Genomic DNA, 24,139 nt, shown 5'->3' with positions numbered 1-24,139 from the left:
TGTACCTCTTGCCATTCCTCTATATTGGTCGAGGATCTTGACACTACAGGGACGACTGGCGCGGACGCGGTCTCTAATTGTCCTCTCTGCGCGCTCCCGTACCACCTTCAGTTCCAATTGCTGTAGTTTCCTCCGCAATGTCCTGTTTTCTTTCTGGCTTTGAGACATTTCCAAACGAAACACGGCATAGTCGTCGTCTACGAGTTTACAGATCTCTGCCACGGCTGCATTCGCTAGCACCTCCATGATGGAGGCTATTTGAGTGTGAAAAACCATTGTTAGCTAACGTTAGCGGCTACTTAGATTACGTCTATCAACCAAGTCCTGTCTCCAGCGCGAATTAAAGACTACCTGAAGTAAGTATGTGATTCTGTGCTGTTCAATTAGTCATATTTCGAGTTCCAATGTGTAATATAAACGTCTAAATAACAACAAAAAACCGCTAACGTGGAAATTGTTCTTGGTCACTGTTCTCTTCCGTTTACGCACTGAATTTAAATTATTTTTGGTTGGCGTCATTGCTCAAAGGGTGTGGTTAAATGAAAAATAAATGCGCGCTGTTCTTTGAATTACGGTACTGTTTATTACGTTACACACCAAATCTCCTATGATCAGTATCTTTCAAGCTGAGAGCAGACTTTTTTTTAGAAAGAATAGTGTGTTAGCAAGAATAGAGTAGAAAATAATAGAACGATCTTAATCCATCTACATCACAGTCCTTGTTCTAGCCAAGGTTTACTGTCTCTCTAAAAACAAAAGTATTTACACAAGTCTGTTTCAAATGACAAGTTAACAAAGGGTTATGAGGGGTAATATAGTTCACATACCTTCATTGATAGATTCTAGAGAGTCTATGAAGTTAAAAAATAATATATTCTACTCTGGTTTTCTTTGAGCCACGGTGCCAATTTTGAACTTAACACAATAACCTTATCTTTCATATCAGCTAGAAATAATAATAATAATAAAAAAGGATAGATTACTACACACATTTATAGGGCTAATTAGGGTTCCCACATATATACAGCAAGTAGTGAAAATTTGCTTTGAAAATCCAATACTTATATGTAGCCAATCAGTCACCAGGTGAGTGGATGAAGGCAAATAGACTTGTTCTTAACACACCTCAAACTTAATAGGGTGTTACCTTGAATGAATGAATATTGACTATAGTAGTCCTTTGTATCTTGTTTGGCGTTTTCTTGCATTAGTTTGATTGCTATAAGAACTATGAGCTCACACACCATTACGTTAAAGCACATGTGTCTTCATAGATCCCCTGATGTGTGTTTACCACCACCATTTGTCTGACCATAGTGGTCGCGAGTGTAATTCCCCGAATAATACCAGAATATAAGATGCACCCAAATTGGTTCCAACACAGCGCTTTATTTACGGATGACAGACGGAAGACCCGAGGAGACCACCTGTGCTAATTAGCTATCTAGCGTGCTCTGAACACCTGTGTGTAACGGAAGGAACGACGCCAGAAAAGTGTTTTAACTGAAAAATACTTTTGGCTGTAACTGTGTTAAACCCGCTAAACAGTGTGCAGTAAGTGTATATTTTGCTTTTGTGAAATTATTTAGACGTGATATTAAAGTAAAGGGCTTTATGTTTCTACAATCGTATCGCAATTGAGAATCGATCCACGTTTAGATGGAGTATTTGACCGTTTTGGCTGCCAGAACCAGTCTCCCTATAAACATAACATATCAGGTCCTTGGACGTTAGGTTGTCAGACCCATCCTTTGACCTCCACTATGTCGCCGATGATCCTGCCCTGCTCAGTTATGCTGTCCCCTGGACTCTTGTCTGCACCGGTCTGGGAATCCAAGGTAGCCGCCCAGTCTCCTGCAGCCAAGCACCTGTTTTTTTTGTGTTTTTTTTTACAATTACCTGGTCAAGTTCATACTTTACAATTTGGTTTTGTATGTAAGCATACGTTGTTTTGATTTCATTTTATAAATGAAGAAAATCAAGAAAAAATAGCCAGGGGCATCACTATTCCCATTGAAGATCTATTACTGTATGTAGTTTATATGTATTTCTCCCTTACCTTGCTCCCCCATCTTTAGTCCACTCAGCAGATCAATGCTTTCTGGTCTGTCTTCTATTGTCTCATCTTTGACCAGCAGCAGATCAGGCTTCCCATACTCTCCCGAGAACCTCTTCTCACAGTGCGTACAGGCAAACGGCCTCTCTCCTGGGTGTACCTTTCAGGTGCATCTTCAGGTTGCCAGCATGGGTGAAGCGCATCTGACAATGGGTACAGTTGAATGATTTCTCCCCTGTGTGAACCCTCTGGATTTCCACCTTTTTGTGTCAGCTGAAGCCTTTTGTTACAGAACATGCAGAGGAACCGTTTCTCTTTAATACTGCCTGATGTGGCTCCCCCTCCTAACCTTGACATCTGTCCAGATGGGAATGAACAACCCTCCTGCTCGGGTTACCATAAAGTAAATACTCTGAGCAGGAGGACAGCCCAGTCGCCCCAGCCCCAGTCTCTCTGGGTCTGACTTGTGGTCAGATCCTGTGTGTAAGAGCCTTTGTGTTAAAGTCGATGTGTCTGTCTCTGACTTGAGGATGAAGTTCAGCGTTCCACTGACCTCCATGGTATGGCAATTGCACCGCTTCCAACTGAAGGGCTCTCCAGGGGGTGGTGCAGTCAGCCCAACACATCACCAGTTGTACAGTGCCTGCCCTCCATGACATCTACAGCACCCAGTGTCACAGGAAGGCCAAGAAGATCATCAATGAGCCACGGCCTGTTCACCCCGCTACAAATAGTCACCACTTGCCTTAGTCACTGTTCTAGCCTGCCCCCACCCGGTACTCTACCCTGCACCTTAGAAACTGCTGCCCTATGTACATAGTCATTGAACACTGGTCACTTTAATTAATAATGTTTACATTCAGAATTTTTTGGGGTCATCACCCATCTTCACACAATACCCCAAAATGACCAAGTGAAAACATGTCTAGACCTTTTTGCTAATTTACTGAAAATGACATACAGAAACATTTAATTTACATACCACTGAGTCAATACTTTGTAGAAGCACCTTTGACAGTGATTACAGCTCTGAGTCTTTTTGGGTAAGTCTAAGAGCTTTCCACACCTGGATTGTGCAACATGTGCCCATTATTCTTTTAAAAATTATTCAAGCTCATTCAAATTGGTTGCTGATCATTGCTATACAACCATTTTCAGGTCTTGCCATAGATTTTAAAGTAGATTTAAGTCAAAACTGTAACTCGGCCACTCAGGAACATTCACTGTCGTCTTGGTAAGTAACTCCAGTGTTCATTTGGCCATGTGTTTTAGGTTATTGTCCTGCTGAAAGGTGAATTCAGACTGGACCAGCAGACTGAACCAGGTTTTCTAGGATTCTTTCTGTGCTTAGCTCCATTTTTTTATGCTGAAAAACTCCCCAGTCCTTAACGATTACAAGCACACCCATAACATTATGCAGCCACCACTATGCTTGAAAATATGGAGAGTGGTACTCCGTGATGTTTTCTATCGGATTTGCCCCCAAACATAACACTTTGTTTTCAGGACAAAAAGTGAATTGCTTTGCCATAATTTTTGCAGTATTACTTTAGTGCCTATATTAGTACCTTATCCTGTACAGTATTCCTTCTTTTCACTCTGTTAATTAGGTTAGTATTGTGGAGTAAATACAATGCTGTTGATCCATCTTCAGTTTTCTCCTATCACAGCCATTAAACTCAAACTGTTTTAAAGTCACCATTGGCCTCATCATGGTGAAATCCCTGAGCGGTTTCCTTCCTCTCTGTCAAGTGAGTCAGGAACGACACCTTTATCTTTGTAGTGACTGGGTGTATTGATACACAATACAAAGTGTAATTAATAACTTAACCATGCTCAAAGGGATATTCAATGTCTGCTTTTGTTTACCCATCTACCAATAGGTGCCCTTCTTTGCGGGGCATTGGAAAACCTACCTGGTCTTTGTGGTTGAATCTGTGTTGGAAATTCACTGCTCGACCAAGGGCTCTTACAGATAATTGTATGTGTGGGATACAGAGATGAGGTAGTCATTCAAAAATCCATTCAACTTATTTTGCAAGTTTTTACACCTGGACTTATTTAGGCTTGCCATAACAAAGGGGTTGAATACTTATTGACTCAAGACATTTCAGATTTTCATTTTGGATTCACCTGTAAACATTTAAGAACATAATTCCACTTTGACATTATGGGATGGTGTGTAGGCCAGTGATGACAAATCTCAAGTGAATCCATTTTAAATACAGGCTGTAACACAACGAAATGTGAAAAAGTCAAGGGGTGTGAATACTTTGAAGGCACTGTGTATTTAAATTATATAGAAATCAATATCAAGCCATGGCTGTAATTTTTGCCTTGATATATTTCATGATGTGTAGCCTAACAGGTGAGGTGCCAAATCTAGATTCAGTGCATTATAATAGGATCAAATAAAATAACATTGTATTGGTCATGTACACATTTTTCAGATGTTATCCCAGGTACAGCGAAATGCTTCTGTTTCTAGCTCCAACAGTGCAGGAATACCGAACAATACACACAAAAATAAAATGATTAAGAAATTAAGGGTAAATCAAATCAAATGTATTTATATAGCCCTTCGTACATCAGCTGATATCTCAAAGTGCTGTACAGAAACCCAGCCTAAAACCCCAAACAGCAAGCAATGCAGGTGTAGAAGCACGGTGGCTAGGAAAAACTCCCTAGAAAGGCCAAAACCTAGGAAGAAACCTAGAGAGGAACCAGGCTATGTGGGGTGGCCAGTCCTCTTCTGGCTGTGCCGGGTGGAGATTATAACAGAACATGGCCAAGATGTTCAAATGTTCATAAATGACCAGCATGGTCAAATGATAATAATCACAGGCAGAACAGTTTAAACTGGAGGTGGACTGGGGACAGCAAGCAGTCATCATGTCAGCTAGTCCTGCGGCATGGTCCTAGGGCTCAGGTCCTCCGAGAGAGAAAGTGAGAAAGAGAGAATTAGAGAGAGCATACTTAATTCACACAGGACACCGGATAGGACAGGAGAAGTACTCCAGATATAACAAACTGACCCTAGCCCCCCGACAAACTACTGCAGCATAAATACTGGAGGCTGAGACAGGAGTGGTCAGGAGACACTGTGGCCCCATCCGATGACACCCCCGAACAGGGCCAAACAGGAAGGATATAACCCCACCCACTTTGCCAAAGCACAGCCCCCACACCATTAGAGGGATATATTCAACCACCAACTTACCATCCTGAGACAAGAATGAGTATAGCCCACAAAGATCTCCGCCACGGCACAACCCAAGGGGGGGCGCCAACCCAGACAGGAAGATCACATCAGTGACTCAACCCACTCAAGTGACGCACCCCTCCTAGGGACGGTATGAAAGAGCCCTAGTAAGCCAGTGACTCAGCCCCAGTAATCGGGTTAAAGGCAGAGAATCCCAGTGGAAAGAGGGGAACCGGCCAGGCAGAGACAGCAAGGCGGTCCGTTGCTCCAGAGCCTTTCCGTTCACCTTCACACTCCTGGGCCAGACTACACTCAATCATATGACCCACTGAAGAGATGAGTCTTCAGTAAAGACTTAAAGGTTGAGACCGAGTTTGCGTCTCTGACATGGGTAGGCAGACCATTCCATAAAAATGGAGCTCTTTAGGAGAAAGCCCTGCCTCCAGCTGTTTGCTTAGAAATTCTAGGGACAATTAGGAGGCCTGCGTCTTGTGACCGTAGCGTACGTGTAGGTATGTACGGCAGGACCAAATCAGAGAGATAGGTAGGAGCAAGCCCATGTAATGCTTTGTAGGTTAGCAGTAAAACCTTGAAATCAGCCCTTGCCTTGACAGGAAGCCAGTGTAGGGAGGCTAGCACTGGACTAATATGATCCAATTTTTTGGTTCTAGTCAGGATTCTAGCAGCCGTATTTAGCACTAACTGAAGTTTATTTAGTGCTTTATCCGGGTAGCCGGAAAGTAGAGCATTGCAGTAGTCTAATCTAGAAGTGACAAAAGCATGGATGAATTTTTCTGCATCATTTTTGGACAAAAAGTTTCTGATTTTTGCAATGTTACATAGATGGAAAAAAGCTGTCCTTGAAACAGTCTTGATATGTTCGTCAAAAGAGAGATCAGGGTCCAGAGTAACGCAGAGGTCCTTCACAGTTTTATTTGAGACGACTGTACAACCATCAAGATTAATTGTCAGATTCAACAGATCTCTTTGTTTCTTGGGACCTAGAACATGCATCTCTGTTTTGTCCGAGTTTAAAAGTAGAAAGTTTGCAGCCATCCACTTCCTTATGTCTGAAACACATGCTTGTAGCGAGGGCAATTTTGGGGCTTCACCATGTTTCATTGAAATGTACAGCTGTGTGTCATCCGCATAGCAGTGAAAGTTAACATTATGTTTTCGAATTACATCCCCAAGAGGTAAAATATATAGTGAAAACTTTAGTGGTCCTAAAACGGAACCTTGAGGAACACCGAAATTCACAGTTGATTTGTCAGAGGACAAAAGACAAACTGATATCTTTCCGACAGATAAGATCTAATCCAGGCCAGAACTTGTCCGTGTAGACCAATTTGGGATTCCAATCTCTCCAAAAGAATGTGGTGATCGATGGTATCAAAAGCAGCACTACGGTCTAGGAGCACGAGGACAGATGCAGAGCCTCGGTCTGATGCCATTAAAAGGTAATTTACCCCCTTCACAAGTGCAGTCTCAGTGCTATGATGGGGTCTAAAACCAGACTGAAGCATTTCGTATACATTGTTTGTCTTCAGGAAGGCAGTGAGTTGCTGCGCAACAGCCTTTTCTAAAATGTTTGAGAGGAATGGAAGATTCGATATAGGCTGATAGTTTTTTATATTTTCTGGGTCAAGGTTTGGCTTTTTCAAGAGAGGCTTTATTACTGCCACTTTTAGTGAGTTTGGTACACATCCGGTGGATAGAGAGCCGTTTACTATGTTCAACATAGGAGGGCCAAGCACAGGAAGCAGCTCTTTCAGAAGTTTAGTTGGAATAGGGTCCAGTATGCAGCTTGAAGGTTTAGAGGCTGTGATTATTTTCATCATTGTGTCAAGAGATATAGTACTAAAACACTTGAGTGTCTCTCTTGATCCTAGGTCCTGGCAGAGTTGTGTAGACTCAGGACAACTGAGCTTTGAAGGAATACGCAGATTTAAGGAGGAGTCCGTAATTTGCTTTCTAATAATCATAACCTTTTCCTCAAAGAAGTTCATGAATTTATTACTGCTGAAGTGAAAGCCATCCTCTCTTGGGGAATGCTGCTCTTTAGTTAGCTTTGCGACAGTATCAAAAAAGAATTTCGGATTGTTCTTATTTTCCTCAATTAAGTTGGAAGAATAGGATGATCGAGCAGCAGTAAGGGCTCTTCGATACTGCACGGTACTGTCTTTCCACGCTAGTCGGAAGACTTCCAGTTTGGTGTGGCACCATTTCCATTCCAATTTTCTGGAAGCTTGCTTCAGAGCTCGGGTATTTTATGTATACCAGGGAGCTAGTTTCTTATGAGAAATGTTTTTAGTTTTTACGGGTGCAACTGCATCTAGGGTATTGCGCAAGGTTAAATTGAGTTCCTCAGTTAGGTGGTTAACTGATTTTTGTCCTCTGGCGTCCTTGGGTAGACAGAGGGAGTCTGGAAGGACATCAAGGAATCTTTGTGTTGTCTGTGAATTTATAGCACGACTTTTGATGTTCCTTGGTTGGGGTCTGAGCAGATTATTTGTTGCATTTGCAAACGTAATAAAATGGTGGTCCGATAGTCCAGGATTATGAGGAAAAACATTAAGATCCACAACATTTATTCCATGGGACAAAACTAGGTCCAGAGTATAACTGTGACAGTGTGTGGGTCCAGAGACATGTTGGACAAAACTCACTGAGTCGATGATGGCTCCGAAAGCCTTTTGGAGTGGGTCTGTGGACTTTTCCACGTGAATATTAAAGTCACCAAAGATTAGAATATTATCTGCTATGACTACAAGGTCCGATAGGAATTCAGGGAACTCAATGAGGAACGCTGTATATGGCCCAGGAGGCCTGTAAACAGTAGCTATAATAAGTGATTGAGTAGGCTGCATAGATTTCATGACTAGAAGCTCAAAAGACAAAAACGTCTTTTTTTTTTTTGTAAATTGAAATTTGCTATCGTAAATGTTAGCAACACCTCCGCCTTTGCGGGATATGGTCACTAGTGTAGCCAGGAGGTGAGGCCTTATTTAACACAGTAAATTCATCAGGCTTAAGCCATGTTTCAGTCAGGCCAATCACATCAAGATTGTGATCAGTGATTAGTTAATTGACTATAATTGCCTTTGAAGTAAGGGATCTAACATTAAGTAGCCCTATTTTGAGATGTGAGGTATCATGATCTCTTTCAATAATGACAGGAATGGAGGAGGTCTTTATCCTAGTGAGATTGCTAAGGCGAACACCGCCATGTTTAGTTTTGCCCAACCTAGGTCGAGGCACAGACACGGTCTCAATGGGGATAGCTGAGCTGACTACACTGACTGTGCTAGTGGCAGACTCCACTAGTGTATGATCGCTGGAAGATTCGTTTTAAGTCTAATACTGCGGGTAATGGAGTCGCCAATGACTAGAGTTTTCAATTTATCAGAGCTAATGGTGGGAAGCTTCGGCGTCTCAGACCCCGTAACGGGAGGAGTAGAGACACGAGAAGGCTCTGACTCCGACTCTTTGCTTAATGGGGTAAACCGGTTGAAAGTTTCTGTCGGCTGAATGAGCGACACCGATTGAGCATTCCTACAGCATTTCCCTCCAGAAACCGTGAGAAAGTTGTCCGGCTGCGGAGACCGTGCAAGGGGATTTATACTAACGTTACTATCTGTACTTACTGGTGGCACAGACGCTGTTTCATCCTTTCCTACACTGAAATTACCCTTGCCTAAAGATTGCGTCTGAAGCTGGGCTTGCAATACAGCTATCCTCGCCGTAAGGCGATCGTTCTCCTGTATATTATGAGTACAGTGACTGCAATTAGAAGGCATCATGTTAATGTTACTACTTAGCTTCGGCTGTTGGAGGTCCTGACGAACCACGTCCAGATAAAGCGTCCGGAGTGAAAAAGTTGAATGAAAAAATATAAACGGTAATTAAAAAGTAAAAAACTTAAAGTTGTCAGGTAGCAAAGTAAGGTTGGCAACAAAATGGTCGTTGTAGCCTATCCTTCTCCTTTAACTTTAATTCCATCTTCCATTGATTAGATATATCTTCACTTTTCCCAGACAGAGGCTCTATGACTGTAGCCTATTGCCGCTTTGATGACTTATGATTGGTCAACAACAACAAGCTACATGTGCCACGCTCCACTCTCGTGGAAAGCAAGAGCAGCAGCATCAATTATAAAAATCCTCTCTCTACTGCAGCAGTAGCGTTCAGATATGTAGGGCCCTTCCGGACAATTCAGTTACACATTACACATACCCCAGACACTTGACAATCAGATCCGACCCAGAGCTGTGACATTATTTGAGAATTCTTGATCCGGACATGCTAGGTCCCGAATCTGGTTCTGGGTATTCAGGCAAAGGTGGATCTGTGAAGACCTCTAGGTCACACTCCAGTACAGTGGGTGGCGATGTATGTACGTTTCAGTTGGTTGTGATCCGCCAATACAACTATGAAGAAGAAGTGAACAGTTGTTGCTGGAGATCAAAAGTGTCTGGTGAGAGAGACATGGTTGAGGTTGCCAAGATCAGAGTAGTACAGAAGATGTTATATGAAGTGAAGAGAGTAGTGAAGAGAGTGAAGAGAGTAGTAGATGGAGATGGGTCCAGGTAGAGGGAGACTAACGGGATCTCTGTGAGTAGGCCGAGGCCAATAGCGAGTGATAGAATAACATGTACTTCAGTAAGGTTGAATTCTTAGTGTTCATAGCCATGGTTATCAACTGTGCCGCAGAAATGGAACGTGGTGGGAAATGGCTGTGGTGGTGGCAGCTGCTGAGAAGTACTTGGGTGTAAGCGATTTTAGATTTTATTGCAGAAGTTGTGTTGAGGGATAGTGCAGCACCTAGGTCTTCTGCACAGATTCTGTCAGACCTGGGACCTGACAGTAAATCTCAGTAAGACAAAAATAATGGTGTTCCAAAAAAGGTCCAGTTGCTAGGACCACAAATACAACTTCCATCTAGACACCGTTGCCCTAGAGCACACAAAAAAACGATACATATCTCGGCCTAAACATCAGCGCCACAGGTAACTTCCACAAAGCTGTGAACGATCTGAGAGACAAGGCAACAAGGGCCTTCTATGCCATCAAAAGGAACATAATATTTGACATACCAATTAGGATCTGGCAAAAAATACTTGAATCAGTGATGGAACCCATTGTCCTTTATGGTTGTGAGGTCTGGGGTCCGCTCACCAACCAAGAAATCACAAAATGAGACAAACACCAAATTGAGAGACTCTGCATGCAGAATTCTGCAAAATATCCCCTGCGTACAACGTAAAACCCCAAATAATGCATGCATAGCAGAATTAGGACGATACCCGCTAATTATCAAAATCCAGGAAATTAAATTAAATTCTACAACCACTTAAATGGAAGCTATTCCAAATCTTCCATAACAAAGCCATCACCTACAGAGAGATGAACTTGGAGAAGAGTCCCCTAAGCAGGCTGGTCCTGGGACTCTGTTCACAAATAGACCCAAGTGAGTCCCAGGACAACACAATTAGACCCAACAAAATCATGAGACAACAAAAAGATGATTACTTGACACATTAGAAATAATTTAAAAACAACAGCGCAACTAGAATGCTATTTGGCCCTAAACAGAGAGTACAGAGTGGCAGAATACCTGATGACTCTGATTGACCCAAAATGAAGGAAAGCTTTGACTATGTACAGACTCAGTGAGCGTAGCCTTGCTATTGAGAATGTTCGGCGTAGGCAGACCTGGCTCTCAATAGAAGACAGGCTATGTGCACACTGCTCACAAAATGAGGTGGAAACTGAGTTGCATTTCCTAACCTCCTGCCAAATGTATGACCATATTAAAGACACAAATTTCCCTAAGATTACACAGACCCACGAAGAATTTGAAAACCACATCCAATTTTGATAAACTCTCTTATCTATTGGGTGAAATACCACAGTGTGCAATCACAGCAGCAAGATGTGTGACCTGTTGCCAAAAGAAAAGGGCAACCAGTGAAGAACAAACACCTTTGTAAATACAACCCATATTTATGTTTATTTATTTTCCCCTTTTTTACTTTAACTAGTTACACATCGTTACAACACTGATGGGGCCAAGTAGCTAGTGGAATAGTGGTGAGTTTTTTTGACTGGGTCTATGATTAATTAGTAGGGCAAATGTTCTATGATGTCTAATGAGCTTCCACTCCAGAGCAGTAAGTGGAAACACACAGCTAGATAGAGGAATACATGAATAGCGGAGGCCGTGACCAGCAGACGTGACATTTTGGGGAGAGCTTTCGCAGAGACGGGGAAGGTGGGTGGAAGGGCGCGCTTGTTTGACTTTGAAAAGTGTCGCGGTAGCTTTTGATAAAGAATAACATCAAGACGAAGCAGCTGCTTGGTACGTGGGATGCACTGTTGAGAAATACATCCCGAGGGGTGTGTGCTGATTGTGACAGCCGGTTAAATGGCGTCCCTTGAGAAAGCAATAACAAGATATATGTCAGGAGAAGTGCAGTATTATCATAAGGAGACTTAGAATACGGAGGGGGAATGGAGGGAAAAAGAGAAGCAGAGGAGGTCTAAGCGAGAGGAGGAGGAAGATGGTCAGTTAGTCAGTTAAAAATGGCTTGGAAAAGGGAGATGATTTGTTAAAGGAGAATGGTAGAACGTGTAAGCAGTGTGAGCTGAAGAGAATGAGGGCGAAGTATTGGAGGTGGTAGGTGAGGGGAAGTTCTCGGAGCCCGAGGCTTGCACCGAGGGTCAGGATAAAGATTAGCCTGTGACAGTAGGAGTGAAGTTTTTGTAAAAAGTGGACCCTTGCCTTTTGGTTGATCGATTTGTGGTTTCAGGGTGGGTGAAAACAGAGTTGGGTACTGTGGAATTGGTGAGGGTAACCAGAAGTGGTCTTGTGATAGTTGTTTGTGTTTCTGCTGGTCAGAGGGAGAAGGCGCTCGGCATTAAACGAATGGGGGCAAGAAATGTGAATTATTTTGCTCTCAAGAAAAGGGCGCCATTGAAAGGAGTGATTGCTGGGGAAGCAGTAAATTGTTAAGGGAATTTTTATCTATAATGACTAATTATGTATACATTTCAATCAGGATGTACTAATCAGAATACTATTATGCTACTGTACATGTATTAATTTTCTCTCTTGATCCCAGTATTGAATATAATGTAGTGAATGTAGTCAAGGGTTTAGAACAATGACGGTCTGTTCCTTGGTACAAATGAATGAACTATCTCCAGACTGTCTAGAATGCTTATCTACACTGACTGACCTTGGCTCTAGGCGAGGAGGGAAGGCTTGAGAGCTATAGGGCCTTTCTACCAGTGTCAAGAAGAGACGGAACATTTAGAAAACGCTGACGTCATTTTCAGTTTATAACCTGTGGTAAAATGTGTATGAACTCAGTACTCTCTTGAATAAAGGCTGTTACTTGACTTTTAAGACGGGCTCTGTCCATTCCTATAAAATAAGGGTCTTACAAATTCTTATGAATTGACAGAGTGTTTAATTTTAATTGGGAATTAAAACAGAAGAATTCAATTATAGTTGTTTGTGTTTCTGCTGGTCAGAGGGAGAAGGCGCTCGGCATTAAACGAATGGGGGCAAAAAATGTGAATTATTTTGCTCTCAAGAAAAGGGCGCCATTGAAAGGAGTGATTGCTGGGGAAGCAGTAAATTTAAAAGTTGACCAACTGAAGGGGAAGATTCCCGGTGTTTGTGGTGCTTGTCGTTTGGTGCGACGCAGATAGGGGGGTGAGAGTGGTGAAACAGCAGTCATTGTCTGTCCTTTTGAGTTTTGATGATGAGTCTTTGCCTGACAAAGTGATGTTACTTATCCTGTACAAGCTTTTGTGCGATATACATTATGTTGTTACAGGTGTCAAGCTTATGGGCATGTGGAAGCAGTGTGTAGGAGGGAGGTTCCTAGGTGTGAGAAGTGTGCAGAAGGGCATGAGACAAAGGAATGTGTAGCATTGGGAAGGTAGTGGTATGTGTTAATTTTAGGGTAGCCCATGGGGCTGAAGATCAGAAATGTCCTGTGCGAGAGAGGCAGGTTGAGGTTTCCAGGGTTAGAGTAGTGCAGAAGTTGTCATATGCTGAGGCAGTGAAGAAAGTAGATGAAGATGGGTCAAGGGGAGGGATCCTGAGAGGAGTGGTGTGAGTAGTAGATCTGTACCAGTAGAGGGTTAGGCCAGCAAGTGATATGTTTCAGTAAGAATGGATTTTTAGCATTTATAGCAATGGTTATCAACTGTACTGCAGGGATAGAACGTAACTTGCAGAAATTGAGGTTGTGGTGGCAGCTGCAGAGAGGTATTTGGGTGTGCGAGACTTGACACCAGAAGAGTTACAGGGTGTGTTGAGTGGTGATGTCCCATCCTTTCAGGTTGTTGACATGAGGTAGGACTAAATAGATTTAAGTAGTGGATGAGGGTGGTTTTAATTTAATTTATTTGTTGATTTTTTTGTGAATGTAGTTAGATGGTAGGGTATTTTTATTTTTCAAGCAAAGTATAAGGGAGTTGTACTTCAGTCTAGTAGGTGGCGGTAATACAACATATTGGCCTCCCGAGTGGCACAGCGGTCTAAGGCACTGCATCTCAGTGCAAGAGGCGTCACTATCTGGTTTAAATCCAGTCTGTATCACATCCGGCCGTGATTGGGAGTCCCATAAGGCGGCGCACAATTGTCACAGCGTTGTCCGGAGTAGGCCGTCATTGTAAATAAGAATTTGCTCTTAACTGACTTGCCTAGTTAAATAAAGGTTACATTTAAAATGTAAAAAAAATATTGGATGCCAACTGCAGTTAAACCTCATCGAAGAAGGGGAGGCCGTGAATGGCCTCACACTCCAGTACAGTAGGTGGCGCTGTATGTACGTCACGGTTGCGATCCGCCAATACTAATTTAGAGAAGAAGTGAACCGTGACCAAGAATAATTTCAACGTTAGCTTTTTTTTGTGTTATTTAGACGTTTATTAATACTCTGGAACTCAAACTATGACTAATTTAATTGTACAACATCACACGTTTACCTCATGTATTCTTTAATTCGCGTTGGAGACAGGACTTGGTTGATATACGTTATCTAGGTAACGTTAACTAGCCGCTAACATGGCTAACTGTATGGTTTTTCATACTCAAATAGCCTCCATTATGGAGATGCTAGCGAATGCAGCCGTGGCAGACATCTGTAAACTCGTAGACGACGACTATGCAGTGTTTCGTTTGGAAATGACTCAAAGCCAGAAAGAAAACCGGGCATTGCGGAGGAAACTTCAGCTACTGGAACTGAAGGTGTCACGGGACCGCGTCCTCGCCAGTCGTCCGAGTAGTGTCAAGATCCTCGACCGAAACAGAGGAATAGCAAGAGGTACATTTTGCTGGAGGCTGCGGGGCTATCGCCCCGTTCTCCTCTGCGCGTGTGTGACCTTAGATACGTTAACCAGAATTTGGTCTTGTTCAGTTTTGGATAGTATGCAATAATTCCCCTGATTACGTATCCATCATATTCTAACCAGATTCTTGATTTACTGCATTTCCTATTATTTACTCATCGAAAACAATGATGCATGAAACATCATCTCAAAATAGTATATCAAGAAGTTATGCGAAGAGTTATTTTACATCCCTGCCAATACCCATACTTGTGTACTAAATAGTATGCAAAAAAGAAAATAGTACTACGAATGCGTCATCTAAAGAGTGATTGACTCCCGCCATTAGTTTATTTTGGTACAACGCGTCAATTTATGATTATCAGCTGTTGTCAAAAACTTGAGTCAGAAAAGACGAGTGAATTCTACTAGATAAAACGCCAAAATAAGTATACAGTTTAAGTATGTTAGTATTGGTATTCAGACACGGCCATTGTCAATAGACCTTTGAGCATTGACAGTAGCTAACCTAATCACTTATTTTCCCCCCAATCACTCTCTCGGGTGAAGGACATCTCACTGGAGGCCATAGGAGCTTTGTAAAGCCAGCAGGACACAATACATGGAGAGATGACCAACCAATCACTGTTGATGAGGGTAGTGGAACCTCAACCCATCATGTTATTGTGATAGAGGTTAGTGTAATAGTGTTGCATAAAGTGTTACTTTGTACAGCGTGTCAAATGTGTCTCGTTTATTTCAGAAAGGCTCCCCTCAGCTATTCACTTCCTTACATGTACATCCTTATTTATCTGTCATAGGGATCCTTGTGAGACTTCTCTATGACATTGTTATCCTATTCAAATCATATACTGGTAAGAACCTCCTCTTCTTGTGTCAGTCTGTAGATGCTGAGGATGCAGGGCCTGGGGTCAAGCTGGAGAGGTCTGAAGGAGAGGACTCAGGGCAAAGCACAGACATCCAGACTAAAGCGGCTGGAGTGCTCCCTGTAGCCACGGAGGACCCCACCCCCACGCCGCCCAGAACCCGACGCAGCATCACGGAGGTCAGTGGAACGCCGAACGCTGTCCTCAAGTCCGAGACAGACACTGAGACCTTAACTGTAGCACACAGGCTTTTACACACAGGATCTGGCCACAGATCCGAAGCAGAGAGACTGGGGCCAATGGGCTGTCCTCCTGCTCCTGGCACAGAGTATTTACCGGTATTTCACCAGAGCCAGAAGACGGTTAATTCCTGTGGAAATACTGATGGTGATGCGTTAGACTCTGGTGGTGATGATCTGTCTTGTTTTTACACTACAGAGATGGACTCTGGCAACATATCCTTGGGTTTAGAGACACAGACTGATCTGTCTCGAGGGGACTGGAACCAGTACAGTAGTAGTGTATACTCTGAAGGGTGCCTAGATAAGAAAGGGGAGGTTATAGCGGTAGATGATGTGACTGTCAAAGTGGAAGGCGACACTCCTCTTACATGGAATGCAGACGAGACTCACTTAGGAGAAGGACACTCACAATATTTCTTAGATTACAGGGAAAGCTTAGAGACAAATCCAAATGTCTCGAGCCACTCCCCTGTACGCACGCTCAGGGATCGGGCCCCAGTGTCCACGTCGAAGGGGCCTTCCGATTCACACTGCCGCGTCCTTTTCGATCAGGTATTGAACTCAAACGACAGGGCTAGAGCTCAGGGAGGGGGAAACACATCAGGCAGTAGTAAAGAGAAACGCTTCCTCTGCATGTTCTGTAACAAAGGCTTCAGCTGCCTCCAGAAAGTGGAGATCCACCAGAGGGTCCACACAGGGGTGAAACCCTTCAGCTGTACCCAGTGTGATATGCGCTTCGCTGAGGCTGGCAGCCTGAAGAGGCACCAGAGGGTCCACACAGGGGAGAAACCCTACAGCTGCCCCCAGTGTCACATGCGCTTTACCCAGGCTGGCAGCCTGAAGAGACACCTGAAGGTCCACATGGGAGAAAGGCTGTTCGTCTGAGGTTCTCAGAGAGGAGCTACCTCAGGATACCCCAGCAGAAAAACTATTCCACTTTATAGCTTATTGCGTTTATATCAAACCATGCAAAGATTACTTTTCATTGTAGTGGGCAGAAACGATCCACGGATGCATTTTGAATTACGAGAGTAAAAGATTTCAGTGTTGAATATTCCTGGGTAGAATATTGCATCCAGACATTGTGTGATATACACTGAGTGTACAAAACATTAGGAACACATCGCTAATATTGAATTGCACCCCCCCTTTTGCCCTCAAAACAACCTCAATTAGTCGGGACGTGGACTCGAAAGTGTTCCACACGGATGCTGGCCCATGTTGACTCCAATGCTTCCCACAGTTCCGTCAAGTTGGCTGGATGTCTTTTGGGCGGTGGACCATTCTTGATACACACGGATAACTGTTGAGCGTGAAAGACCCAGCAGCGTTGCGGTTCTTGACACAAACCGCTGCGCCTGGCACTTGCTACCATACCTCCTTCAAAGGCACTTACATCTTTTGTCTTTCCTATTCACCCTCTGAATGGCACACACACAATCCATGTCTCAAGGCTTAAAAATCCTTCTTTAACCTGTCTCCTCCTCTCCGTCTACAATGATTTGAAGTGGGGTTAACAGGTGACATCAATAAGAGATCATAGCATTCACCTTGTTTCACCTGGCCAGTCTGTCATGGAAAGAGCAGGTGTTAATGTTTTGTACACTCAGTGTATAAAGCACATAAGCCTAAAAAGTCTGTTACATATTGTTTGTACTGTGTAGGCTATGTGATGTTCACAAATGCCTATTTCATTACATTCATTGAACTGCTTTCCCAAGACACTTTTAATGAGGAAATGAATGCAATTTATCAAGTTCATGCAGATTTTTAGTTGATGTGTATGTGTGGTTTTCACATGGTCTATTTAACACTTATGTTTAATAAACATCACATTTTACTTTAAGGCTATCATTGAGACTTTTAGTATACATCACATCTGATTTCACCCTATTCTGCATAAACAGAACTTTATAACCAATATACACTTACTAAATATACCTACAATTACCCACACACTAACAAACACCTACTGTACATGTCAAAATAGTTTAGTCATGTTTGTCTGACTTGACTTATCATTGCTGACTTATTTTTACCCACAACATCATATTTATGTCCACCATGATGGGTTTAACAACAACAAAGTAATTCTGTAACTACAGTATAGAACTCAAACATAGTGGGGTTGGGTAAACACTCCGGGGTCATACTTGCAAAAAAATTGACGAATGTTCAGACTAAGCATCAGGCAATGTTCCAACAGCATCCATAACAGAAGTGTAACAGCATGTACCGATAATCAAAGCAACTACATCATGTATTTTACTGACTGATCAAATTGCTTTCTATGTAGAGTGTCTAGCGCCATGTAATTGTCGCAGATTGTGGCAAGGGTTCCAGATTGTGGCATGGATTCCAGATTGTGGCAAGGGTTCCAATCTCACATGAGTTTTTCCCCCCCTTTTGAAATGTAGAATTACATTTGTGTGTTTTGAAGCCTACAGCTTGAAAATGAAAATTTAAGAATGATTTTAATTTCTTCAGCCTTGCAGACAAACACTGCTATGACCTAATATCCATATAATACAGCCTATGCAATATGATTGTGTACACCTAAATGTAGCCCTACAACGTTTTTATATGCATTTTTATAGTCATCTACTTCATCACATATGTGTTATTTGACTTGAAGATGAGCATTAAAGTGTACTAGAGTAGGATTACACGTTGTACTCTCACTATCATCCTACAGATGGCAGTATTGCAGTTTATTTTAAATACGTTTATCAAGAGTCCGGAGGACAAGAATTGACCGTTTTAATTGAGGAAGACGTTTGGCTGTATCAGTATCAGATGGTGAATTACTTCTATTTGATTGTCATCTAACTCGCTGATTCTCATATTCTGTAAATTAGGAACTCCAATCAACAGTAGAGCTATAGCCTACATTCATTCACATCAGATAGTGTCCTCCTTATGCTGTAACCTATTAATGCATATGGGACTTTGCATGGTACACCTCCATTGTCGATAGGCTATAGTCCTACGGAAATAAAAATGTATCACTTCTGAAACCCTCGTGAAATCCATGATTTCAATGTAAAAATGCAGACTGACACAGCTACATAAATCATTGTTGCTACTATAGTACAGGCCATATTATATAGAAGTTTAGGCCTACACTTACATGTACAATGTTTCAGTGCATCAGGAAAGTATTCAGACCACTTGACTTTTTCCATATTTTGTTACGTTACTTAAACATTTTCCTCATCAATCTACACACAATACCCCATAATAACAAAGGATTTTTTTTACATAATTATAAAAAAAATAATAAACAGAAATACCTTATTTACCTAAGTATTCAGACCTTTTGCTATGAGACTTGAAATTGGGCTCAGGTGCATCCTGTTTCCATTGATCATCCTTGAGATGTTTCTACAGCTTGATTGGAGTCCACTTGTTGTAAATTCAAATGATTAGACATGATTTGGAAAGGCACAAACCTGTCTATATAACGTCCCACAGTCGACAGTGCATGCCAGATCAAAAACCAAGCCATGAGGTCAAAGGAATTGTCCGTAGAGCTCAGAGACATGATTGTGTTGGCACAGATCTGGGGAAGGGAACCAAAACATTTCAAAATTTTCTAAAACCCTGTTTTTGCTTTGTCATAATGGGGTATTGTGTGTGTGAATTGGGGGACACACAATAATACATTTTAGAATAAGGCTGTAAGGTAATAAAATGTTAAAATTGAAGGGGGTCTGAATTCTTTTCGAATGCACTGTATGCATGGACAGTGTTTTCCAAAAATGCTTGAAGCGAGGGGGGCTCGAACCCCACGGTCATTTACTAGTCAACGGCTTTAGCGGTGTTTGCCAGTCCATAAGTCCATAAGGCTGTTCAACTACTTATTTTTTTAAACAATGTACAATAATCTTAAATGTTATATTGACTCCCACAGTGGACGTGTCATAAGACCCATAAAACCTAGGCTTACTCTGGAGTGACATTTTGATAACCCTGTAAATATCTCTCGGGCAAGGTGACTTATTCATTCGGTTCTATTTACTCTCAGATACGAAAATGCTGACTAACATCAAAGTAGACATCATTCAAGACTACAAATCCCTGCAAGCTCCTGCACGTCATCTCTAGCTGACACCTTCGCTATCAGCTAGCTAGTTACCTTGATCCAAAACAAAAGATATATTGAACATTTCAATTTAATGTTCCATATTTTATTTAACACATTTGTTTTATTTATGCATTTGGTCTTGTCTTGTACAGAATACTATCCTAGTAGCAGTCAGATATTTATAATGTGCCATGAATACTAGGCTATCTTTTTGCAGATTAGCTATATTGCTAGCTAGCTACCTAAGATGATATTAGTAACATTCCCTTATTTTACCAGATCCTCTTCTAATTCAGCCTGTGGAGTTCTTTATTGAATCCCTTATAATTTCTGCCAACTATGTGAATAAGGTGAAAGTTATTTCAGTTCATGGTGTCAGAATGCACTGCTATATTATATAAAGCAATTCAGAACTAACTTGTTGAAAAAAAATCTTGCCTGAGCTGTAGGTCCATTTGAGTGCGTGTGCTCACTTAGGCCTGTACATCAACCAGCACTGGGACCACTGGAGACTTGGAATGCTTGCTCTCAAAGTTCTGCTTCAATTTCTTCGGGTCTGCATCTATAAAGGTCAAGTACAAAATGGAGGAAGTTAACAATCTGTGGCTTAGATTGAATTCAAAGTTGACACGTGATAAACTAAGCAATACGATGCAACAAACTTCTACACTTATGAAAGACTGTACCACACAGGCCTGTACAATAGCCTACACATGGAGAGGAACCTACAAGCACATTCAGTACCAACCAATACTACTCACCCGACAGACAGAGCAGGTGTGGACCAGTGCTGCCTTGGCTGCAGGCTTCTGCTCCCTTAGCAACCGCCGCCATTGCAACTTCAACTTGAGAGTGGATCATAAGTTATATATCGATACCCCCCCCCCCTCCCCCAATTGTACCCATAGTACAGAGAATAATGAATTAAACGGGTGCACAGCTCCAGATCTGATTGGCAGGACTGTGTAGAAGCTTTTGTTCCAGCCCATACCCGAATACAAATCATAACGAATCACGGAGATAGGCTATGTTAATTACATAATGAAGTCAAATTTTAGAGCTGGGGGCTGGGACAAAACCCTTCACACACTCCTGCTCTTCAGGATTTCTTCCAATGACTGAATCGGACCACAGCAGGAGAATAGAGTTCCAGGTTGAAACAGCTGACCTAGTTGAGAGGTGATTTGCACACTCTTTGGTTCTGGAATAAATAAGTTGCAAATTAAGTTTGCGATTTGTAATATGACAGTAATTATACCTCAAAAACAAACGTGAGAAAACCAATTAATTTAAAACCCACCATAGCAGGCAGGACTAAACAAGGTTTCATAGCCTTGCCTACTAGTTATACTAATGATCTGCTGTCCAGAGGGTAACCGCAAACATAACTGTTTTCCCGAAGTAAAGTTAGCACACTGTTGACTTGAGGATACTAGTCAGTCCATCTTTGAAACCTCTCAAAAATTATACAGCTAGCTAAAGTAGATACAAGTCAAGTAGTACTTGAAGTAGGCTCCCCACCCCTCACCCACAGACACAAATAATATCAATAATGCCTAGCCCTACCTTCATCATAGAAGTTAGCTAGCTAGTTAACTACTTGAATAGGTTCTACCAGCCATGTGGACGATTGAAAACAGAGCAGCAAAGTTTGTTTAGCGATTTAGAGCATATTACTATTTTCCTGTAAATAACCAGACCTTCATACAAACTTTCTATGCTGAATTGTTGACGCACAACCGAAAGTGCTGCCATATCCTGCCAGCATGCCCACAAGCGAGCCACTCAGGCAGAGAATGACACGTGGAAGAAGGTGAGGAACGAGATAGGAGTAACAATCCGGGCTATTTGCTCTGAGACCGGCATAATAATGTAATGAAACGAGCAGGTAGGACCCTCAACCTTCTAGCCCTAAGTCCAGCGTGCTACCGACTGCACCAAAAGCATTGTGGCTAAAAACACTTTATCAATTAGATATTCTGTGTTTCAACTGCTGGAGGCATTTTGTTTTTCACAAGCGTACTGTAGCAAGCTGTGAATTCTGCAAACAACATCGCTAGGATGGGCTATTAGCTGAAAAATAGACTATTCAACCTATACTAAAGAATTGTCTAATAGCCAAACTATGTGTGGGGGGAAAAAAACTCCCCAACTAGCAACAAATAATTTGTATCTACCTTTCCACATATACCTACACACATGTATCTACCCACACACGGTTAATGTTCTGAAAAAATATATGTACAGTTGAAATTGGAAGTTTACATACACCTTAGCCAAATACGTTTAAACTCAGTTTTTCACAATTCCTGACTTTTAATCCTAGTAAAAATGTCCTGTCTTAGGTCAGTTTGGATAACCACTTTATTTTAAGAATGTGAAATGTCAGAATAATAGTAGAGTGATTTATTTCAGCTTTTATTTCTTTCATCACATTCCCAGTGGGTCAAAAATGGACATACACTCAATTAGTATTTGGTAGCATTGCCTTGTAAATTTGGTTAACTTGAGTTAAACATTTCTGCTAGCCTTCCACAAGCTTCCCACAATAAGTTGGGTGAATTTTGGCCCATTCCTCCGGACAGAGCTGGTGTAACTGAGTCAGGTTTGTAGGCCTCCTTGCTCGCAAACGCTTTTCAGTTCTGCCAACAAATCTTCTATAGGATTGAGGTCAGAGCTTTGTGATGGCCACTCCAATACCTTGACTTTATTGTCCTTAAGCCATTTTGCCACAACTTTGGAAGTATGCTTGGGGGTGTCGTTGTCCATTTGGAAGACCCATTTGCGACCAAGCTTTAACTTCCTGACTGATGTCTTGAGATGTTGCTTCAATATATCCACGTCATTTTCCATCCTCCTGCAGCAAAGCACCCCCACAACATGATGCTGCCACCCCCGTGCTTCACGGTTGGGATGGTTTTCTTAGGCTTGCAAGCCTCCCTGTTTTTCCTCCAAACATAATGATGGTCATTATGGCCAAGCAGTTCTATTTTTGTTTCATCACAGGACATTTCTCCAAAAAGTACGATCTTTGTCCCCATGTGCAGTTGCAAACCATAGTCTGGCTTTTTTTATGGCAGTTTTGGAGCAATAGCTTCTTCCTTGCTCAGGTTATGTCGATTATAGGACTCATTTTACTGTGGGTATAGATACTTTTGTACCCGTTAGTTACATCCAGCATCTTCACAAGGTCCTTTGCTGCTGTTCTGGGATTGATTTGTACTTTTTGTACCAAAGTACGTTCATCTCTAGGAGACAGAACGCGTGTCCTTCCTGAGCGGTATGAGAGCTGCGTGGTCCAATGGTGTTTATACTTGCGTACTATTGTTTGTACCTTCAGGCGTTTGGAAATTGCTCCCAAGGATGAACCAGACTTGTGGAGGTATACAATTATTTTTCTGAGGACTTGGCTGATTTTGTTTTGATTTTCCCATGATGTCAAGCAAAGAGGCACTGAGTTTTTAAGGTAGGCCTTGAAATACATCCACAGGTACACATCCAATTGACTCAAATGATGTCAATTAGCCTATAAGAAGCTTCTAAAGCCATAACATAATTTTTGGGAATTTTCTAAGCTGTTTGAAGGCACAGTCAACTTAGTGTATGTAAACTTTTGTGATACAGTGAAATTATAAGTGAAATAATCTGTCTGTAAACAATTGTTGGAAAAACTACCTGTGTCATGCACAAAGTAGATGTCCTAACCGACTTGCCAAAACTATAGTTTGTTAATTAACAAGACCTTTTTGGAGTGGTTGAACAATGAGTTTGAATTACTCCATCCTAAGTGTATGTAAACATCTGACTTCAACTGTATACAAACTCTGCAAAAAAAGAAACGTCCTCTCACTGTCAACTGCGTTTATTTTCAGCAAACTTAACATGTGTAAATATTTGTATGAACATAACAAGAGTCAACAACTGAGACATAAACTGAACAAGTTCCACACACACGTGACTAACAGAAATGGAATAATGTGTCCCTGAACAAAGGGGGGTCAAAAGTAACAGTCGGTATCTGGTGTGGGTACCAGCTGCATTAAGTACTGCATCTCCTCCTCAAGGACTGCACCAGATTTGCCAGTTCTTGCTGTAAGATGTTACCCCACTCTTCCACCAAGGCACCTGCGGACCTTTTTTGGGGGAATGGCCCTAGCCCTCACCCTCTTATCCAACAGGTCCCAGACGTGCTCAATGGGATTGCGATCCGGGCTCTTCGCTGGCCATGGCAAGACATTTCTGTCTTGTAGGAAATCACGCATAGAACGAGCAGTATGGCTGGTGGCATTGTCACGCTGGAGGGTCATGTCAGGATGA

The 24,139-nt window shown here is 42.1% G+C and overlaps 3 protein-coding genes across 3 annotated transcripts in view; 1 reads left to right on the top strand and 2 right to left on the bottom strand.

The window, feature by feature from the left end:
- The window catches only part of LOC110534625, a 32,193-nt gene extending 31,680 nt beyond the window's left edge, over nucleotides 1–513 (bottom strand). Inside the window, exon 1 of the mRNA XM_036934489.1 lies at nucleotides 6–513. Within this exon, the coding sequence (XP_036790384.1) occupies nucleotides 6–276 (271 nt within the window). The 5' untranslated portion in view covers nucleotides 277–513. The remainder of the gene's footprint in view (nucleotides 1–5) is intronic.
- LOC110533183 (protein krueppel) overlaps nucleotides 1–24,139 on the bottom strand; it is a 260,240-nt gene that overhangs the window by 9,255 nt on the left and 226,846 nt on the right. The window lies entirely within an intron of this gene.
- LOC110534664 (C2H2 finger domain transcription factor mtfA) lies at nucleotides 14,077–17,581 on the top strand. Its single transcript, XM_021619590.2, has 3 exons — nucleotides 14,077–14,602; nucleotides 15,177–15,301; nucleotides 15,508–17,581. Exons 1-3 carry the CDS (start codon nucleotides 14,344–14,346, stop codon nucleotides 16,618–16,620), a joined length of 1,497 nt encoding a protein of 498 aa, XP_021475265.2. The 5' UTR covers nucleotides 14,077–14,343; the 3' UTR covers nucleotides 16,621–17,581.

Source organism: Oncorhynchus mykiss, chromosome 10 (genome assembly GCF_013265735.2).
Source record: "Oncorhynchus mykiss isolate Arlee chromosome 10, USDA_OmykA_1.1, whole genome shotgun sequence".
In the NCBI taxonomy this organism is placed as follows: domain Eukaryota; kingdom Metazoa; phylum Chordata; class Actinopteri; order Salmoniformes; family Salmonidae; genus Oncorhynchus; species Oncorhynchus mykiss.
Note: the sequence above shows the minus strand (reverse complement) of the source record. Positions and strands in the feature narration are given on the sequence as shown.